The sequence below is a fragment of the Oryctolagus cuniculus genome, chromosome 1, assembly GCF_964237555.1.
Source record: "Oryctolagus cuniculus chromosome 1, mOryCun1.1, whole genome shotgun sequence".
Classification (NCBI taxonomy): domain Eukaryota; kingdom Metazoa; phylum Chordata; class Mammalia; order Lagomorpha; family Leporidae; genus Oryctolagus; species Oryctolagus cuniculus.
This window is the reverse complement of record NC_091432.1, coordinates 31,041,879-31,061,288: the sequence shown is the minus strand read 5'-3', so window position 1 is coordinate 31,061,288 and position 19,410 is coordinate 31,041,879. Positions and strand designations below refer to the sequence as shown.

Below are 19,410 nucleotides of genomic sequence, written 5' to 3'. Positions count from 1 at the left end.
TGTTTAGCTGTGAAAATCTTCCAGAATTGATGGCATTTTCCACTTGGTTGCTTCGTAATGCATTTTAAATGGCTAGCCATGTCAGTGGGTTTGCAGTGCCCATTCAGCTGGTTCCCAATGCTCAGAAAAAGGGTGGACATAGTAGATAACAGCTATGGTGGCACAGCTATTTCCTGGTCAAAATTATATGTATATATATAGGCAGAGTTTCATATATATATATATATATATATAGGCAAAGTTAGACAGTGAGAGAGAGAGAGAGAGAAAGGTCTTCCTTTTTGGTTGGTTCACCCCCCAAATGGCTGCTACGGCCAGCGTGCTGTGCTGATCTGAAGCCAGGAGCCAGGTGCTTCCTCCTGGTCTCCCATGCGGGTGCAGGGCCCAAGCACTTGGGCCATCCTCCACTGCCTTCCTGGGCCACAGCAGAGAGCTGGACTGGAAGAGAAGCAACCGAGACAGACTCTGGCGCCCCAACCAGAACTAGAACAGGGTGCCGGCGCCACAGGCGGAGGATTAGCCAAGTGAGCCATGGCACCAGCCTATGTATATTTTATGAGTTTATGACTATATTAGTATTTCACATGCTTTTTGGAAAATAGGAATAATATATTAATATATTAATTATATATTAACATATTAATGCCACATCTGCAATTTTTCAAGGAGAAAGTAGAAATATTAAAATTGTATTATTAATGCCTGTTTTTAGGAGCTTTTTTCTTATTTAGAAAAATTTTATTTATTTGAAAGACAGTGAAAGAGATATCTCCCATCCATTGGTTCCCTCCCCAAGTTCCTGCAACAGCTAGGGGTGAGCCAGGAACTCAATTCAGGTCGCCCATGTTCATGGCAGGGACTCGTACGTGAGCCATCATCTGCTGTCTCACAGGGTTTGCATTAGCAAGAAACTGGAATTTGGAGTGGAGCCAGGACTGAAACACAGGTACTCTGATGTGGGCTGTGGATGTTCCAATCCACGTCTTAACCACCAGGCCAAATGTCTGTCCCAAGTGCCTTTTTAATTTGGCTTTCTACCTCATTTCAACCCTCCCTCCACCCAGCTAACAAGAGTTATTCCTTTCCCTTTATCTTTCATTGTGAAATAATTCTTGTATTAGCAGACATAATACAATGACTTTTATTGGAGTGCTTGGAAGGTATTTTTACTTTAAAAATCATGGGGGCCAGCGTTGTGACATAATGGATTAAGCCACTGCCGCTGCTGCCTGCAATGTCGGTGTCTCATAAATGGGCGCCAGATAAAGTCCCAACTTCTCTGCTTCCAACCCAGCTCCCAGCTAATGCACCTGGGAAGGCAGAAGAAGATGGCCCAAGTCCTGTAGCCCCTGCATCCATGTGGGAGACCCGGATGAAGCTTCTGGCTCCTGGCTTCAGCCTGCCCCAGGCATGGCTGTTGTAGTCATTTTGGGAGTGAACCAATGAATGGAAGATTGGTCTCTCTTTCTCTCCCTCTCTCTAACCCTGCCTTACAAATAAGTAAAATAAATCTTTAAAAAAATTACAGAGATGTATAATTGAGCTTACTAAAAGGCAAGGGATGGTATAAACCTAAACACCAAAAGTAAACGCTAAAACTATCACCACAAAACTCTAGTGTTCTTTCAAAATTCATATTTATTAAATAAATGTTTTCTATAAAAAAAACTCGAGTGTTTAGCTTTAGCCCACATCTTTTAAAGTATTCGAAATTACAGACTATTTTACTCTTTGGAATTTAATTCCATAGCCTTTGAAAGATTTTTGTATTTTTTCCACATAATCTCATTATTTTCTTTGTTTGCTGTTTCATATTTTTTACATCTTGTATTTGATTCTAAAAATAAAATACTTATTACATTTTATTAGAACCATAAAAAGCTTTGATGCTGCTAACACTATTAATAAGGAATAATTGCTGTCAATCTAAATAATTTTATGATTTATTTCTAATGTATTTCAGTTAGTGGGAGTTTTCAAACTCCCTTTTAATCCCTTGCAAATTACCATGCAGAAAACCTTCAATTATTACACAAATAGAGATCAATTCATTAACTTGGACTTAAATTTAGTACTTAAATTGAACAGCAGGTGTTTAAGTTGATAAATTAAGAAGTAGAATCTTAAGATGAAATGCAGAGTTGTAATAGAGCTTCTCTGATCTGGCTTCCATCCTTTCTAGAGTTGCTATCTAATTTGTCAAACAAAGTAGGATACCATTGGGGTTGAAAAAGGTGTAGAATGTTAATATTATTTAAACATACAATTTTTTTTGCACTGACAGAGTTAGACAGTGAGAGAGAGAGAGAAAGAAAGATCTTCCTTTTCCGTTGGTTCACCCCCCACGTGGCTGCCACAGCTGGTGCATTGCGGCCGTCGTGCAGTGCCAATTCAAAGCCAGGAGCCAGGGCCGGCGCCGAAGCTCACTAGGCTAATCCTCCGCCTTGCGGCGCCGGCACACCAGGTTCTAGTCCCGGTCGGGGCACCAGATTCTGTCCCGGTTGCCCCTCTTCCAGGCCAGCTCTCTGCTGTGGCCCGGGAGTACAGTGGAGGATGGCCCAAGTGCTTGGGCCCTGCACCCCATGGGAGACCAGGAGAAGCACCCGGCTCCTGCCATCGGATCAGCGTGGTGCGCCGGCCGCGGTGGCCATTGGAGGGTGAACCAATGGCAAAGGGAAGACCTTTCTCTCTGTCTCTCTTACTGTCTACTCTGCCTGTCAAAAAAAAAAAAAAAAAAAAAAAAGCCAGGAGCCAGGTGCTTCCTCCTGGTCTCCCATGTGGGTGCAGGGTCCAAGCACTTGGGCCATCCTCCACTGCACTCCCGGGCCACAGCAGAGAGCTGGACTGGAAGAGGAGCAACTGGGACAGAATCTGGCACCCCAACCAGAACTAGAACCCAGGGTGCCGGCGCCGCAGACGGAGGATTAGCTTAGTGAGCCATGGTGCCGGCCAAACATACAATTTTTTGAAATGTAATGTATTGATTGGTTTTTTTTCTTATATTGATATATTTTTTAAAGATTTTATTTATTTGAAAGAGTTACGCAAATAGAGGAGAGGCAGATAGAGATAGAGATAGAGGTATTCCATCTGATGGTTCACTCCCCAATTGGCTGCAACAGCCAGAGAGGCACCCATCTGAAGCCAGGAGCCAGGAGCCTCCTCCGGATCACCCACGCGGGTGTAGGGGCCCAAGGACTTGAGCCATCTTCTACTGCTTTCCCAGGCAACAACAGAGAGCTGCATTGGAAGTGGCGCAGCCAGGACTAGAACCGGCACCCTTATGGGATGCTGGCGCTTCAGGCCAAGGGCATTAACCCACTGCGCCACAGCGCCGGCCCCTATATTGATAGATCTTTATTTAAAGCAGTTTTCAAAAAACAAATATTTCCATAAGATAACATCCATGGGTATTAAAGCGGTTTCAAAAAAAAAAAAAAAACTCCTTTTATTGATCATCTGAATCAAAAACAACAAGAATATCCCTTCTTGGTACTAATCATATTTTTAAGTGTTTTAGCTGTATCTCTGTGTTACTGGTATTTTTCTAAAGTATGTATTTTTTCTCATTAGTTTTATTTGTTAGATTTCCTTGCCCCTACCCTTATTTTTCATTAAATCACCACATTCATCTTCAGAGTCGCATTTTATGGCTTGAATGCTTATTGTTGAAATTTGAAGTTGTATAACTTTCAATTGATTCTTCTTTGGAGATCTTGATATCTTTAATTGAGAAAATGTTATCTTAAAGCCCAGAGCAAATTCTGACTAGATAATACTCTCAGTTCTATAGAAAATGTTAAATTATTTGAAGTTCATATAGATTTTGATGATTTTAAATGTAATTGTAATCAACACTATTTTCTTTAACTTCTGTTATAAAAGTTGTATAGCAATTTATTACTAGAAATTATCCATTGTATTTGGATTTCATACTTCATAGTGTCACTTTTAAATGGAAAAAATGGGAGTAATTAAAAATAACTTTCATTTGATATTTGGATATGGTAAAAATTAAAATAGTAAATATTTATTGTCACCTACTTTTCGGAAAGTGTCAGTGTCAGGGCTGGTGTTGTGGTGTTGTAGTGTTGCAGGTAAATCTGCCACTTGTGATGCTGGCATTCCATATGGGCACTGGTTCTTATGCCGGCTGCTGCACTTCCAGTCCAGCTCTCTGCTAATGTGCCTGGGAAAGCAGCAGAAGATGGCCCAAGTGCTTGGCCCATGATACCCATCTGGGAAACCCAGAAGAAGCTCCAGGCTCCTGGCTTTGGCCTGGCCCAGCCCTTGCTGTTCGACCTTTAGGGGAACAAAGCAGCAGATGGAAGATCTCTTCTCTCTCTCCCTTTCCGCCCCTACCCCGTAACACTGCCTTTCAAATAAAATAAAATAAAATAAATCTTTTTTTTAAAAGGTCAGTGTCATGTTGGCAGAATACGTGCGGAAGTATTTTTAATGTTTATAATAAAAGAGATGAGCTGAGGTCGGCACCGTGGCTCACTAGGCTAATCCTCCGCCTGCGGCGCCGGCACCCCGGGTTCTAGTCCCAGTTGGGGCACTGGATTCTTTCCCGGTTGCTCCCCTTCCAGTCTAGCTCTCTGCTGTGGCCCGGGAGTGCAGTGGTGGATGGCCCAGTTCCTTGGGCCCTACACCCACATGGGCGACCAGGAGGAAGCACCTGGCTCCTGGCTTCGGATCAGTGCAGCGCACTGTCCATAGCGGCCACTTGAGGGGTGAACCAACGGAAAAAGGAAGACCTTTCTCTCTGTCTGTCTGTCTTGTCTGTCTCTCTCTCTCTCTCTCTCTCTCTCTAACTCTGCCTGTAAAAAAAAAAAAAAAAAAAAAGGAGAGAGATGAGCTGAAGAATCTGTTTCAGATTCATTGTGGTATCTGACTCAGATTTCAGAAATATATTGATATTTCAAAAACTAAAACTTTGCTTTTTTAAAAAGAATATTTTTAATTTGAATGATGGTCATTTGTACTTGGACATTAATCCTATTTCTGCTTCAATTTTAAAGAAGTTTAATATCAGAGACGTTATATCACTTAATGTTTCATTTTTCTATTTCTTTTAAAGAAGATTAATCATTTTAGTTTAATTTTGAATTAGCATTTCTTTTTTTAAGATTTTATGTATTATTTATTTGAGAGGTAGAGTTACAGACAGTGAGAGGGAGAGACAGAAATAAATGTCTCTGTCTGCTGTTTCACTCCCCAAATGGCCGCAACAGCTGGAGCTACACCGATCTGAAGCCAGGAGCCTCCTCCAGGTCTCCCATGTGGGTGCAGGGGCCAAGGACCTGGGCCATCTACTGCTTTCCCAGGCCATAGCAGAGAGCTGGATGGGAAGTAGAGCAGCCAGGACTAGAACTGGTGCCCATATGGGATGCCAGCACTGCAGGTGGAGGATTAACCTACTGCACTACAGCGCTGGCCCCAAATTAGCAAATCTTAAGTGGGTAATAAAACACTTTTAGAAGAAGAAAATCTGTTAGCCCAGTAATATAATTCATTTTCTTGAAATGGTTAAAGAAAAAAGGTCAGTAGAAGTAGAACTTTTCAGAATCTGACAAATAACTAAGCAGCTAAAATTTTCTTGGATTGTGTAGTATTTTTCCACAGTTTGTAATTAACATTAAACATCCTTATTTAATTGTATGAGCCCAATTCTTGAATATATTTTACTTCATCACAGCATTGTTCCTGTCCTCTATCAGTAATTAGTAAAGGTTCCTAACCCCAAGAACTTATGCCTAATTATTATAAGAATAGTGTACCCACTAATAAGGTCAAAATTAATGTTACTTTGAAATGTCAGACTCATTCTAGTTACGCTTTTTCCTTATAATTACCATATTAGTGAATATCCAATTGCCTATTAGTCTATTATTCATTAAATGCATCTGTAATGAGCCTGACTAAAGTAATTGAAATACAATAATAGTGATTTTATAGAATAACATTTTGTTCCAGTCTTGAACTTAAAAATATCTTTATATAAAGATTTTGTAGGGACTGATTTTAATAAGTAAATTAAGCTCTTTCTTTATGAATTAATGCTGCTGAAATGCTTCAATACATTTAACTTAAAAAGTCATTTTATTCTATTTAGATTTTTAATTGGCATTGTCTGTGAAAAAATGTTTGAGTAGCTGAGCCACCACCATATTTCAGATTTTACGATTAGATCGTTGGGGAAAGAATTACATGCAGAGAAAGTGGGAAACTATACTGAACATTAACCGGAATAATTTACTGATTCTATCTGTATGATGGAATGTTGTTTCCAAAAGCTAAATTTACTGAGAAGATTTTGCTTTACATTAATTTTAGTAGATCAGACTGATTTGGAGCAGATACATCCTTTGAGCTCTGGAGTTTTGAAGCCATTGTTTGGGAACTGTCCAGGGAAGACAAATGGCTGAGACATGTATCCATAGCCTCCTGTTTTGGATACATAATAATTGACATCCAAAAGAAGGTGGTACTGATAGCTAAAATATTTGAAGGTTGTCAGAAAGAGGAGAGGTATTGGCTTTGTTCCTTTCTTAGGGATAACGCTAGTAACTGGAAGAGGGAGACTGGTGAAGGAAGGTTTAAATGGGAGGAGGTGGTGAGTTGAAGGCAAAGGCAAGTCTTGTTGGAAGCAGCTTTTAGCTCACATTAAGAGGTCTTTCTAAGTGGTGCAGAATTACCCAACAAAGAAAGAAACTACTTCATGTGGTCAGGGGCCTTTCCACCTCTATTTTCTTTCTGAAATACAGGTTGAAGAAGGAACTAAAAACATAAAGCTGGGTTCACTAATTGGTTTGATTGTTGAAGAAGGAGCAGATTGGAAAAATGTTGAAATTCCCAAAGATGTAGGTCCTCCACCACCAGCTGCAAAACCATCAGTGCCTCCTCCCTCACCAGAACCACAAATTTCCACGCCTGTCAAGAGAGAACACACCCCAGGAACCCTGCAGTGAGTGTGTTTATTTGAATGATAATGTTTTAAAAATTATTATAGTAGTTATTAGTGTATTTTAATCATTATTATACTCAAAACGTCTTTTTACATTAAGTAGGAAATTACTGGTCTTCCTTTTTTATCTTAAGACAGTGAGATTAGAAATGATTATCTTACTATCCCTGTGCATTCAGTAAACAAGTAAATTACTGAAGACCCGCTATGTTCCAGGTAGCTTGCCCAGCAAGGAACAGCATAGTCAGTGCTACAGTGTGCTTGAATGAGATTTTAGAATTCCTGAACAGAAGGCAGTATACCGCACTTCACATCATGTTCCATTCATGGGATTCTAATTAGTGTAATGTGAATTCTGGTTTCAAATGTATGACTGATATAAAATGGAACTAGCCTTTTAACATGCATCTCTTTTTTAAAGTTTTATTTATTTATTTGAGAGACAAAGTTAGAGATTTTTCATCTACTAATTAACCTCCCAAATGCCTGCAGTAGCTAGGGCTAGGCCAAGTAAAAGTCAGGAGCCTAGAACTCCATCGTGGTCTTCATTGTGAGTGGCAAGACCCCAAGCACTTGGGCCTTTGTCCATTGCCTTCTCAGGTGTATCATCGGGAAGCTGAATCAGAAGCAAGGCAACAGGGTCCTGAACTGGCACTATGATGTGGGATGCCAGCACTGTAAGGTGTACCTTTAGTTGCTGTGCCACAATGCCAGCCTCAACATGGGTTTCTTTTCAAGCTCCTGTATATTTGAGTTCTGACACATTAGAGCTCAGTTTTGTCTCATTGTTCTGTAACAACACTGACAGTAAACTTTGTTTACTTGAGCTTTTCATAGTTTCAAATGATAGGTTCTATAAATTCTGCCAGATTTCATGTTTCATTTATTTATTTTAATATTCCTTGTAATTATATAAAATTGTAAAGAAAAAATCCTTCACAGAGAAAAGGTTCTATGAAGAACTGCTTTTGAACTTAAAAATTCAGATTCTTTCATTTTTCAGTGTTTTTCCCTTTACCACTGTTATTGTCAGAAAAAAAAAAAATTAAGAGTAGTCTTTGAAATACTGGTTTTTAAATTCCCTTAACCACACAGAGTATTTATGACGCTGATGCCTGGTCACTCTTTTCTCCTGTTTCATTGATCATGAAAATCAAAGTCAGTCTCACTGATGTTTTGTACTTAATGATCCACCATCTCCCCAGGCAGAGATAATAGTATATGTTCCAGCTCTCTGGAGCTCCATCTTCTAGAGATTCACATGAATCAGGCCCTTCTGTGTAGGTAAGAAACTGACTGACCAGTGAATCTGCACAGTATTGGCCCCCAGCATGATATCAAATTTTTTAATTGGTTGATTACTGAAAAGCCACAACAAAACACACCAAATCCTGGAGTAAAGGAATGGTTTATTGTCGCTGACAAGGCTGCCTCTGTGCACAGGAGAAAACAGCAGCCTACACTAGGAGGGCAAGTCTTATATAGTTTAGCAGAGATAAGGAAGTAAGAACAGCAAATCCCATTGGGTGGGGCGAAAGCACCACATATGGTTGGGCCATTAGGTCACCTGATTTCTGGTAAATCAGGCTGGACTTAGGAAACCAAAACTTATTGTACGAAATGGCAACTGGGCCAGAGCCTAAGATGGTACCCAAGACTTAAGATGGTGCCTCAGATAAGATGGCGCTTGTTTTACTAATAGTCCCCCCTTTTATTTTCTATAAAGCAAACATGATATAGGATTACACCAGCCCCCAAAGCCTGCGAGGGATGGAGGGACCATGATCTATCTTCTGAAGCTACTTGCTGGCATGGGGTGGCATCTCAAGCCGTGATCTCTGGGGTAGGGAGTTGAGTTTATCCTTGCAGTAACATTTGGTTGACCACCTGATTGGTGAAGGCTTTGGTTTGTTCCATGATCAACTCCTATATACACTTCAACAGACAAGGTAGTTTAAAGCCAAGGTGAGAATAGCAGCCAGTGGTCCTAGTAGTAGCATTAACCAAGTGATGAGAGAGCTTCATAGGGAGGGAGAGAGGTGGGATTCTTTGAATGGACCTTAGGCAGATTGCTTAATAGATGTGGCAATTTGTTGGAGCATTTTAACATTAATGTAATAGCAACATTGTTCTCCCAGAAAGATACAAGTTCCCCGTTTTTCAGCTGTTATGAGGTCCAGAGCTAGCCTGTTTTGTAGCACTACCCTTGCTAGTGAGGTGATCCTGATTTTGAAGGCCCCAAATGGCATCTGCTGGAGTCTCAGTGGGTCTGGTGACCTTCTCTTGTAGTTGTTGGAATTGTTCTGGGAGCCAGTTAATAGAGATAACACTGTGGCCTAGAGCAGTTCCCGAGATCACCACTGAAAAGAGGGAAGCTGCAAAGCTGATTCCAACCAAGACTGGGAGAAAGATTGCTCGTCTCTTGCAGGTTGTGGGATTAGTCTGTAAAAGGAACTCTGAGTAGTCATATAATGTTAAGTGCGAGGAAAGGATCACCAACACATATGGACCAGGCATAGAACTGTTAATACAGGTATGTATGGTGTAATTACAAAGAAATGAGGCTCCAGGTGGGTTAGAGAAGGAAGCAGTAGAAGTGGCAGTCATATTGATAATATAGGGAATGTTATGTGGCATAATCTTGTTGGGTTGCTCTGCTACGTTGGTAATCCAGCATGTTGCATGTTGTCCTCCAGAATGTAGAGAAAGATGACGGACGACTTTCTGAGGATTGTGAATACAGCAGTTTGTAGAGATATTTTTTTGTTTGTTTGAGAACATTTGCCCTTTAATTTTCATTCAAAATCCGATTCTTTAAATGTTTTAGTTACAAGTTCTGAGCTGTGAAGATAGTCGTAGATGCTGCAGGCACTCAGTATTGGCTCCCACCCCTGCCCCCTCCCCCCACCCCAGGTCTTGCTTCTTGGCTCAAGATACAAAGTCTGCTCCTCACTAACCAATGGCCCCAGTGTCAAGTGTCAGCGGCCTCAGGCCTGGATCTGGCTGCAGTCATGGAGCCCCAGAGCTTTCCCCATGCTCCAAGGAATTCCAGTGTCTGTGCCCAGACGCACGGGGCAGTCCCTCAGAGACGCCAGCAGTATTTCACCAGGCTACACTAACACCTTAAGGCTGGTTTTCCCTCCGTCTGTCCTCTCCACCCCGAGATCTGTGCCCTGCAGAAAATAGCAGGCCCTCCCCTCCCCAGGCCACAGCAGGAAGATGAGAAGGGCCGCCCAGTCCACGTGTTTATGCCAGCTTGAGTCTGAGCACCAACCTGAGCCGGCCGCAATAGGAGGTATATAAAGCATAGTTGTTGGTAAAGGGCAGACGGTAAAGTAGAATTGGGTAGTTGATAAAGTAGGGTGAGAGATTGATGAGTTATAACCATGTTAAGGGAGGTTGACCAGGTTAATTAGTTGGGACAGGTATTTAGAGGACTCCCTTACTATATCAACCACCATGTTCATAAGAGCCGTTGGGAGCTGAGTGTAAGCCCTGATAATTTTTATGGTTCATGGGGATCTTGTGTGTTGGAGTCCATATATAAAGTAATAGATCCCTCAACTCCATTTTTCCAAACCTGAATGTAGGGGTTAGTTGTAGTGAAAGTCAAAAAGAGTTGGTTCCTGTGATCTTTGTGCCTCAGCTGGGGTCAAGACCTTAGAGAGTTGTTTTCCCAGGAGGCCATACTGTGGTTGGTATGATAGTACTTACAGAACCATGATGAGCAACCTTTCCAGTAAGCATCATTACATGATCCTGTGTTATCTTTGGTTAGGCAGAGATAGTATGGTTGTGTTTCCAGTTGAGATAAAGTATATCTAGTTCAGTCAAAACAATTATGTGAGCAGGTCTGAGCGAAATCATAATACAGAGTGATAGGGCCTGCACAGCCCATGATGAGGCAGAAGGTAGTGTTAAGTAATTTAGCAGGAGTGGAAGCGGTGTAAATCTAAAATTGCCATACATAATGTGTTCCTGGTGCCAGTGTGGATGCAGAACAGACACAAAGAGCAGAAGAGAGGAGATTATCAAGGAATTCAATGTGGTTATTTAAGAGGGAGTGAGGCAGTAGGAGCAGATATGGAAAAGTGTGGATCTCAGTGAGAATGAAGTCTGAGAAGGTTCTTTGGAGGTGTAAATCTTCAGTATCCAAATGGAGCCAAGAGGGGTAGATGGGCAAGGAGTGTGTTTGATATTCTTCCCACAGAAGTTGTAGTGCTATAAGAGAGGATCAAGGACAGTCTATTCAATAAATGGTGCTGGGAAAACTGGATTTCCACGTGCAGAAGCATGAAGCAAGACCCCTACCTTACACCTTACACAAAAATCCACTCAACGTGGATTAAAGACCTAAATCTACGTCCTGACACCATTAAGTTATTAGAGAACATTGGAGAAACCCTTCAAGATATTGGCACAGGCAAAGAATTTCTGGAAAAGACCCGGGAGGCACAGACAGTCAAAGCCAAAATCAACTATTGGGATTGCATCAAATTGAGAAGTTTCTGTACTGCAAAAGAAACAGTCAGGAGAGTGAAGAGACAACCAACAGAATGGGAAAAAATATTTGCAAACTATGCAACAGATAAAGGGTTAATAACCAGAATCTACAAAGAGATCAAGAAACTCCACAAAAACAAAACCAACAACCCACTTAAGAGATGGGCCAAGGACTTCAATAGACATTTTTCAAAAGAGGAAATCCAAATGGCCAACAGGCACATGAAAAAATGTTCAAGGTCACTAGCAATCAGGGAAATGCAAATCAAAAGCACAATGAGGTTTCACCTCACCCCGGTTAGAATGGCTCACATACAGAAATCTACCAACAACAGATGCTGGCGAGGATGTGGGGAAAAAGGGACACTAACCCACTGTTGGTGGGAATGCAAACTGGTCAAGCCACTATGGAAATCAGTCTGGAGATTCCTCAGAAACCTGAATATAACCCTACCGTCCGACCCAGCCATCCCACTCCTTGGAATTTACCCAAAGGAGTTTAAATTGATAAAGAAAAAAGCGGTCTGCACCCTAATGTTTATTGCAGCACAATTCACAATAGCCAAGACCTGGAACCAACCTAAATGCCCATCAATGGTAGACTGGATAAAGAAATTATGGGATATGTATTCTTTAGAATACTATACCGCAGTAAGAAACAACGAAATCCAGTCATTTGCAACAAAATGGAGGAATCTGGAACACATCATGCTGAGTGAAGTAAGCCAGTCCCAAAGGGACAAATACCATATGTTCTCCCTGATCGGTGACAACTGACTGAACACCAAAAAGGAAACCTCCTGAAGTGAAATGGACACTATGAGAAATGGTGACTTGATCAGCATAGCCCTGACTGCTAATGGACAACTTAATACATTATCCCTCATAGTATTTTTTTTTGTCTGTTCTACTTAATATGACTGGTTTAATTCTGTAATTATCACACAGTTATTCTTAAGTGTTGAAAATTAACTGAAATGTGATCCCTGTTAAACATAAAAGTGGGAATAAGAGAGGGAAGAGATGTATAATTTGGGGCATGCTCGGGCTGACTTGCCCCAATTGGTAGAGTTGGAAACATACTAGGGGATTCCAATTCAATCTCATCAAGGTGGCATGTGCCAATGCCATCTCACTATTCCAAGTGATCAATTTCAGTTCACAATTGATCATAATGAAAGGACTAAGAGTCAAAGGGAGCACATAAACAAGTCTAGTATCTGCTAACACTAACCGATAGAATAAATAAAGGGGAGAGTGATCCAACATGGGAAGTGAGATACTCAGCAGACTCATAGAATGGCGGATGTCCTAAATAGCACTCTGGCCTCAGAATCAGCCCTAAAGGCACTCGGATCTGGCTGAAAAGCCCATGAGAGTATTTCAGGCATGGAAAGCCAAGACACTCTGGCAAAAAGATCTCTGTGAGTGAGATCCCAGTGGAAAGAACAGGTCTTCAAAGAGGGAGGTGCCTTTCTCTGAAGGGAGGAGAGAACCTCCACTTTGACTATGACCTTGTCTAAACAAGATAAGAGTCGGAGAACTCAAGGGGCTTCCATAGCCTTGGAAACTCATGACTGGTGCATAGGGAGATTACTGATGCCATAAACAGGAGTGTCAATTTGTAAAGTCAACAACAGGAGTCACTGTGCACTTACTCCTCATGTAGGATCTCTGTCCTTAATGTGCTGTACACTGAGGCTTAATGCTATAACGAGTACTCAAACAGTATATTTCACTTTGTGTTTCTATGGGGGTGCAAACGATTGAAATCTTTACTTAATGTACACTAAACTGATCTTCTGTTAAAAAAAAAAAAAAAAGAAAAGAAACTATCAATTCCCAACTTGACTCTCACTGGGATTAAACATGACAATAGGTCTGATCTGATTTCATCATCATTTAAAAAAAAATCATCTATTATTTTTCACTTTATGTTTCTGTGTGGGAACAAACTGTTGAAATCCTTACTTAAGGTATACTAAGCTGATCTTCTGTATACTAAGATAATCGAAAATGAATCTTGATGTGAATGGAAGGGGAGAGGGAGTGGGAAAGGGGAGGGTGGTGGGTGGGAGGGACGGTATGGGGGGGAAAGCCATTGTAACCCATGAGACGTACTTTGGAAATTTATATTCATTAAATAAAAGATAAAAAAAAAAAAAAAAAAAAAAGAGAGAGGATCAGTACTTATCTGGTGTTAGAAATGGCAAATGGCTGCTTGGTCACCGTTTCTCGGAGGTGGGTTCATCAAGGGCAGAAGTAAGCTTGGCTGTGAGTGGCCCTGTGGGAGTAACTGTATAATGGCAACGGGGAGGGAGGGTGCTTAAGTTAAGAAAAGTGGACCCAATAAGGCCTCCCTTGTAGCTTTGCTGCAGTAGGAGTAGTGAGAATAACCCAGTAAGAGCCAGTCCATTTGGCCTGTAGCTTGGTGGGAGTAGGGGGCAAAGAAGGGTGTGAAGAAGACAGTAAGACATTGTCTCTCACTGTAATAGGAGGGAACCTGTCTGAAGTAGTTGAACTTGGAGCATGGCAGTTGGTATTTGTAACTCTGCTTGGATATATCTGAGTTGTGGTGAGTGTAGATGGGGCAGCAAGAGTGGGGATTGCAGGTGTATGGCTGGAGGAACTAGGGGATGTCCATATACATTAGTTCAAAAGGTTAAAGGTTGAGAGCCCTTTTTGGAAGGGCCCTTATATGGAGCAGAGCTAGTAGAAGTAGTTTAGCCCCGTCTAGGTGAAGCTCAAGGGCGAGTTTGGTTAGGGTATTTTTTAGTGTACCCTTCTTGAGGACTGGGGCTGATAGCGGATATGGAAATGCCAGGGGATGTTGAGTGCTTTACTCAGTAGTTGACTTTCTTGTGATGTAAGTTCAGAACCATTATCTGATTGGAGGGAGGCGGGGACCCTCAGTCAAGGGATGATCTCCTGAAGTAAGATATTGGATACCATAAGTGTTCATTTGTTAGTGGTTGGGAAGGTTTCTACCCATCCAGAGAAGGTGTCCACCAGTACCAGGAGATGCTGAACGTGTCATACTCGGGGCATATGGGTGAAGTCAGTTTGCCAGTCAGAGGCTGGTAGATGTCCCCTGCTTGATGGGAAGGGAAGGGTGGAGGACAGAGATTAGAATTAGGGCTTGTTGACATATAGAACATGAAGAGGTGAGTTGCTGAAGATACTTGTTATCTTGTGGCAGGAGAGGAAGGGATCGTTTGACAAACAGTGGTAAGGAGGGAAGGTTGGGAAGAAACAAATGATGCAGATAAAATAGAATGGCCTGGGTGGAAGTCTGCTGGGGTTGTTGGTCTTGAGAGTGATTTGCCTGTATAGTGGTTGTGGCAACAGATGAGAGGGAAGGGAAGGGAGACAGTGCCGCCTGACGGGCCGCCTGACGGACCTCCTGATTGGCTTTTTTGTTACAGTCATCACAACAGAGTTACCAGTTTGATGAGCTTTGCAGTGGACAATTAGTTTTCGAAGATGAGCCACCTCTAAGAGAAAAGTTATTTAAGTTGCATTAGAGATGGCTGTTCACTTTGTGGTGAAAAGGTCCCTTTCTTTCCAAATTGCCAAGCGGGACAGGAGAATGTGAAAGGCATATTTGGAGTCAGTATAAACTGTGACAGATTTATTTTTGCCAGTATGAAGGCATGGGTTAGAGCATAAAGTTCAGCCTGTTGATTAGCAGTGTTGGGAGGGAATGGTCCAGCTTCGATTATGTCATGGTTGACACTACTGCATATCCTGCTCTTTTGATTCCTTGATGGTAGACAGAGCTTCCTTTGAAACCTTACCAGGGTGAGGTTAATGAGAGGACTTTCCTGAATATTTGGGGAATGGGGTGATAGTTGTTCATTGGTCTCAATGCAGGAATAAGACAGAGCTTTGTGATCTAGTGACATTGAGGAAGGGGGAAGAAGAATAGCTGGATTGAGGGGAGGACAGGGTTTAAAGGTGAGGGTAGGGTCTTCAATTAGTGCCATCTGGAGGGCCAGAAGGTGGGATAGTGGAAGAGACTGGAGGACTGGAGGCCTTTATAGAGTAAAAGCTCTACAGGTGATAAGAGGAGAGGATAGTAAGTAAGTGGTGACCCAAGAGTCAATTTCTTTGGCTCCTATATGAGAACTTCTGCTGAGGCTAGCACCCGTAAAGCCTTTGACTGTGGGATCTAGTGTTTTTGAGAGATAGGCTACTGGAGCAAAAGAGGGACCAAGTTGATGGCTGAAAAGCCCCAAGGCTGCTCCTTGGTTTTCAGTGACATAAATGAGGAAGGGCCATGTGAGATCGGGTAAGTATAAGGCAGGGGGCCTGTAGAATAGCCTGTTGGCGCTTGTGTTATTGGGAGGTGACTGGGGTAATGAGAGGCTCTTGGAGGGATCCCTTTGTGGCTTTGTAGAATGGTCAGGCTAGAAGGGAGAAATTTAAAATCCATGAGCATAGGACTCCTGTCAGACCTAAAAAGAATTTCTTCTTTGGTAGAAGGAGGTAGGGGGGGCCGGCGCTATGGCTCACTTGGTTAATCCTCCGCCTGTGGTGCCAGCATCCCATATGGGTGCCAGGTTCTAGTCCCAGTTGCTCCTCTTCCAGTCCAGCTCTCTGCTGTGGCCTGGGAGGGCAGTGGAGGATGGCCCAAGTGCTTGGGCCCCTGTACCTACATGGGAGACTAGGAAGAAACACCTGGCTCCTAGCTTTAGATTGGCGCTTCGCTTGCCGTAGTGGCCATTTGGGGGTGAACCAACAGAAGGAAGACCTTTCTCTCTGTCTCTCTCTCTCACTATCTATAACTCTACCTGTCAAATACAAAATTAAAAAAAAAAAAAAAGGAGGTGGGAGGTTAGTTATTAGGTGCCTTCTGTCTATGGTGATAGCCTTGTAAGTGGGAGTGAGGTGTACACCAAGATGTGTTACCTCAAACAAGAAAAGCTTTGCCTTGGTGAAGGATACTTGGTAACCCTTGGCTTCTGGGACATTAAAAGTAGCCTTCTGCAGTGGAGGATGGCCCAAGTGCTTGGGCCCTGCACCCCATGGGAAACTAGGAGAAGCACCTGGCTCCTACCTTTGGATCAGCACGCCAGCCGTGGCAGCCATTGGAGGGTGAACCAACGGCAAAAGGAAGACCTTTCTCTCTCTGTCTCTCTCTCTCACTATCCACTCTGCCTGTCAAAAAAAAAAAAAAAAAAAAAAAAGAGTAGACTTCTGTTGTTCCATGTTTGAAGGACTGCAAAGGAGGAGGTCATCAGCATACTGGAGAAGGAAGGAGGGGTTTAAATCAAGAGTGCCTAGATCATTGGCTAGGGCTTGAACAAACAAATGGGGATTGTCTCTGAATCCCTGGAGGAGAACAGTGCAGGTTAATTGAGTGTAATGAAACAATTTCTGGCCGTTATGCCATTTGGAGAGTTGTAGTTCCAGTTGGGGTCCTGTTCTTGAACTGCATCTGCACTTACGGGATGAGCAGGGTCAGTTTGATGGGTTTCATCAGCACGGAGATGGGCCTGATCCCAAACTCACCTTCGCTTCTCTGGAAGGAGGGGATTCGAGAGAATCATAAAGACATTGTGAAAAGTTACATCATAGGACTGGTTAGATATTGAAACTCTTTAATATATGACACTGGGTTAGAGTTGAAGGAACTCAGTTGTTGTTTGATTTGTGAGAGAGATCAGCAAGTGAGGAAGGAACATGAACCCTGACTGTGCGCTCCATTCCCACCACCTCTGGAAAGGGCAACATGGAGGCAGGTTCCCTAGCTGCTGTGCAGGAGTGAATGACTTGGGGACTGGGCACAGGAAAGGGAGGGTCAAGGGCTTGAAGCGGTGGTGGCAGAGCGGGTATACCATGTTGAATTAGCAGAATGGGGGAGGGAAAGTTGGAGCAAGGACTGGGTTTGAGATAAGGAAGGAGGAGGAGGAGCAGGGGGAATAGAAATGAACAAGGACTGTTTTTGAGATAAGGGCAAGCAGAAGACAGGGAGTAGAAACATGCTGCCTCCTGGAATTTCTGGGTGGGACAGAGAGCTATAGTGAGAACCAGAGCAGATACAGATGTCACCTCCTGAAATTCCTGGGCAAGAGGGGGAGGTGCCAACGAGACAGTGAGAACCAGAGCAGACAGTGGGCTTTGAGATTGTTGAGTGGGAGCTAATTGTTTCGGGCCTGAGCGAAAAAGGGCTGAGCTGGTGTCTGCGGTCAGGGATGCAAGGTGGGGGTTCATCCACAGGATCGAATGTAGAACAAAGGGGTTTTGGCCAGTGCTGTGGCTTAGTGGGTAAAGCTGCCGCCTGCAGTGCCGGCATCCCATAAGGGTGCTGGTTTGAGTCCCAGCTGCTCCGCTTCCAATCCAGCTCTCTGCTATGGCCTGGGAAAGCAGTAGAAGATGGCCCAAGTCCTTGGGCCCCTGCACCCGCATGGGAGACCTAAAAGAAGCTCCTGGCTCTCCTGGCTTCAGAATGGTGCAGCTCTGGTTGTTGTGGCCACCTGGGGAGTGAACCAGCAGATGGAAGACTCTCTCTCTCTCTCTTTCTCTCTGTAACTCTGCCTTTCAAATAAATCTATTAAAAAAAAAAAAAAAAAAAAAAAAAAGAACAAAAGGTGTTTTGGATCTGGCCCTGGGTCTTTAGTAGTAGCCTTAGTGACCAAGAGTACCTGAGTCAGGGAACATGAAGTTCAGAGAGAAGGTTTAGACGTGAGATAGAAGAAAGCTTGAATGTAGAGAATCCCCTTCCACTTCCCTGAACACTCACAGAAGTGGTAGAGAGCCCTAAGAATGTTGGGTCAAACATGCTGTTAAGCGGCCATTTGGACTAGTTGTTGAAAGGTCATACCTGGGCTGTGCCTGATTACAAAGAAAGATGAGTTGATGGCTTTTGAAATCCAGTGCCAGTTTGAGAGGAACAAGATTATTTAGGAGACAGCTGAAGGGAGAGTCAGACAGAACATGAGATGTGGAAGCTCTCGTAGCAAACTGAGTGGTCGGATTGGCAGATAGTGAGCGTCCCTGAGATCAAGGCAGTTGTACAAGGAGAGTAAGGGAGCAAAGGATTGGGGTTGTCACCTGCATGTTCTGGAGCCCAGGCGTAAAACCCATAGAAGGGAGGCAGAGGGTTGAGCTGTCATCCACACCCACTGTTGCCTGGGATGCAAATTCTGTAGAGAGGCAGGAGGCTGTAGGAGTTGCGGTACCTGGTACCAGGACTTCGAGGCAAAGTCACGTAGAACCACAACCCACAGAATGTCAGAATGAGAGAATCCTCCGCCCACCCCGTCTTACCTCAGAACTTTTGAAGGGCTAGTGGATGGAAATCAGAGAGTTCAGTGTTGAAGAAGGAGGTCCAGGGGGTGGTTTTGTGTTTGGCAGGAATCCAGAATCCTGAAGTACCTCAGATTCCTGAGGGGAGAGCAAGGATCCAATTCATGACACCAACGAAAAGCCACAAAACATACCAAATCCCAGAGTAAGGATTTATTGTCAGCCAGCAAGGCTGTCTCTCTGTACACAAGAGACGGCAGCAGCCTGCACTAGAAGAGCAAGTCTTACATAGTTTAGCAGAGGTAAGGGAGTAAGAATAGCAGATTCCACTGGCTGGGCAAAAGCAATGCATATGATTGGGCCTTGTGGTCACTTGATTTCTGGTAAACCAGGCTGGATTTTGGAAACTGAAACTTATTGTACAAAATGGTGACTGGACCAGAGCCTACAATGGTGCCTGAGGCTTAAGATGGCCTCAGATAAGATGGCGCCGGTTTCACTAACTATTACAAGTTAATTTCACAGTCTAAAATTTCAGTTCTCTTGAAAAACCTGAAAATTTAGTAACTTTGGGTCCATCTCAGCTAGAGCTACATTCCTGATTCCCAGCAAGTGCCACAGTTGTTCCTCTTAGTTTCTTCATTTTAAACCTCTGGACCTAATTTGTGTTTATTTTCTCTACCTGA

At 43.0% G+C, this 19,410-nt stretch overlaps 1 protein-coding gene across 2 annotated transcripts in view; it reads left to right on the top strand.

Moving 5' to 3' along the window:
* PDHX (pyruvate dehydrogenase complex component X) overlaps positions 1–19,410 on the top strand; it is a 98,021-nt gene that overhangs the window by 34,513 nt on the left and 44,098 nt on the right. For both annotated transcript variants that reach the window (XM_051825977.2, XM_008269678.4), the window contains exon 4: positions 6,771–6,970. In XM_051825977.2, the coding sequence (XP_051681937.2) occupies positions 6,771–6,970 (200 nt within the window). The remainder of the gene's footprint in view (positions 1–6,770; positions 6,971–19,410) is intronic.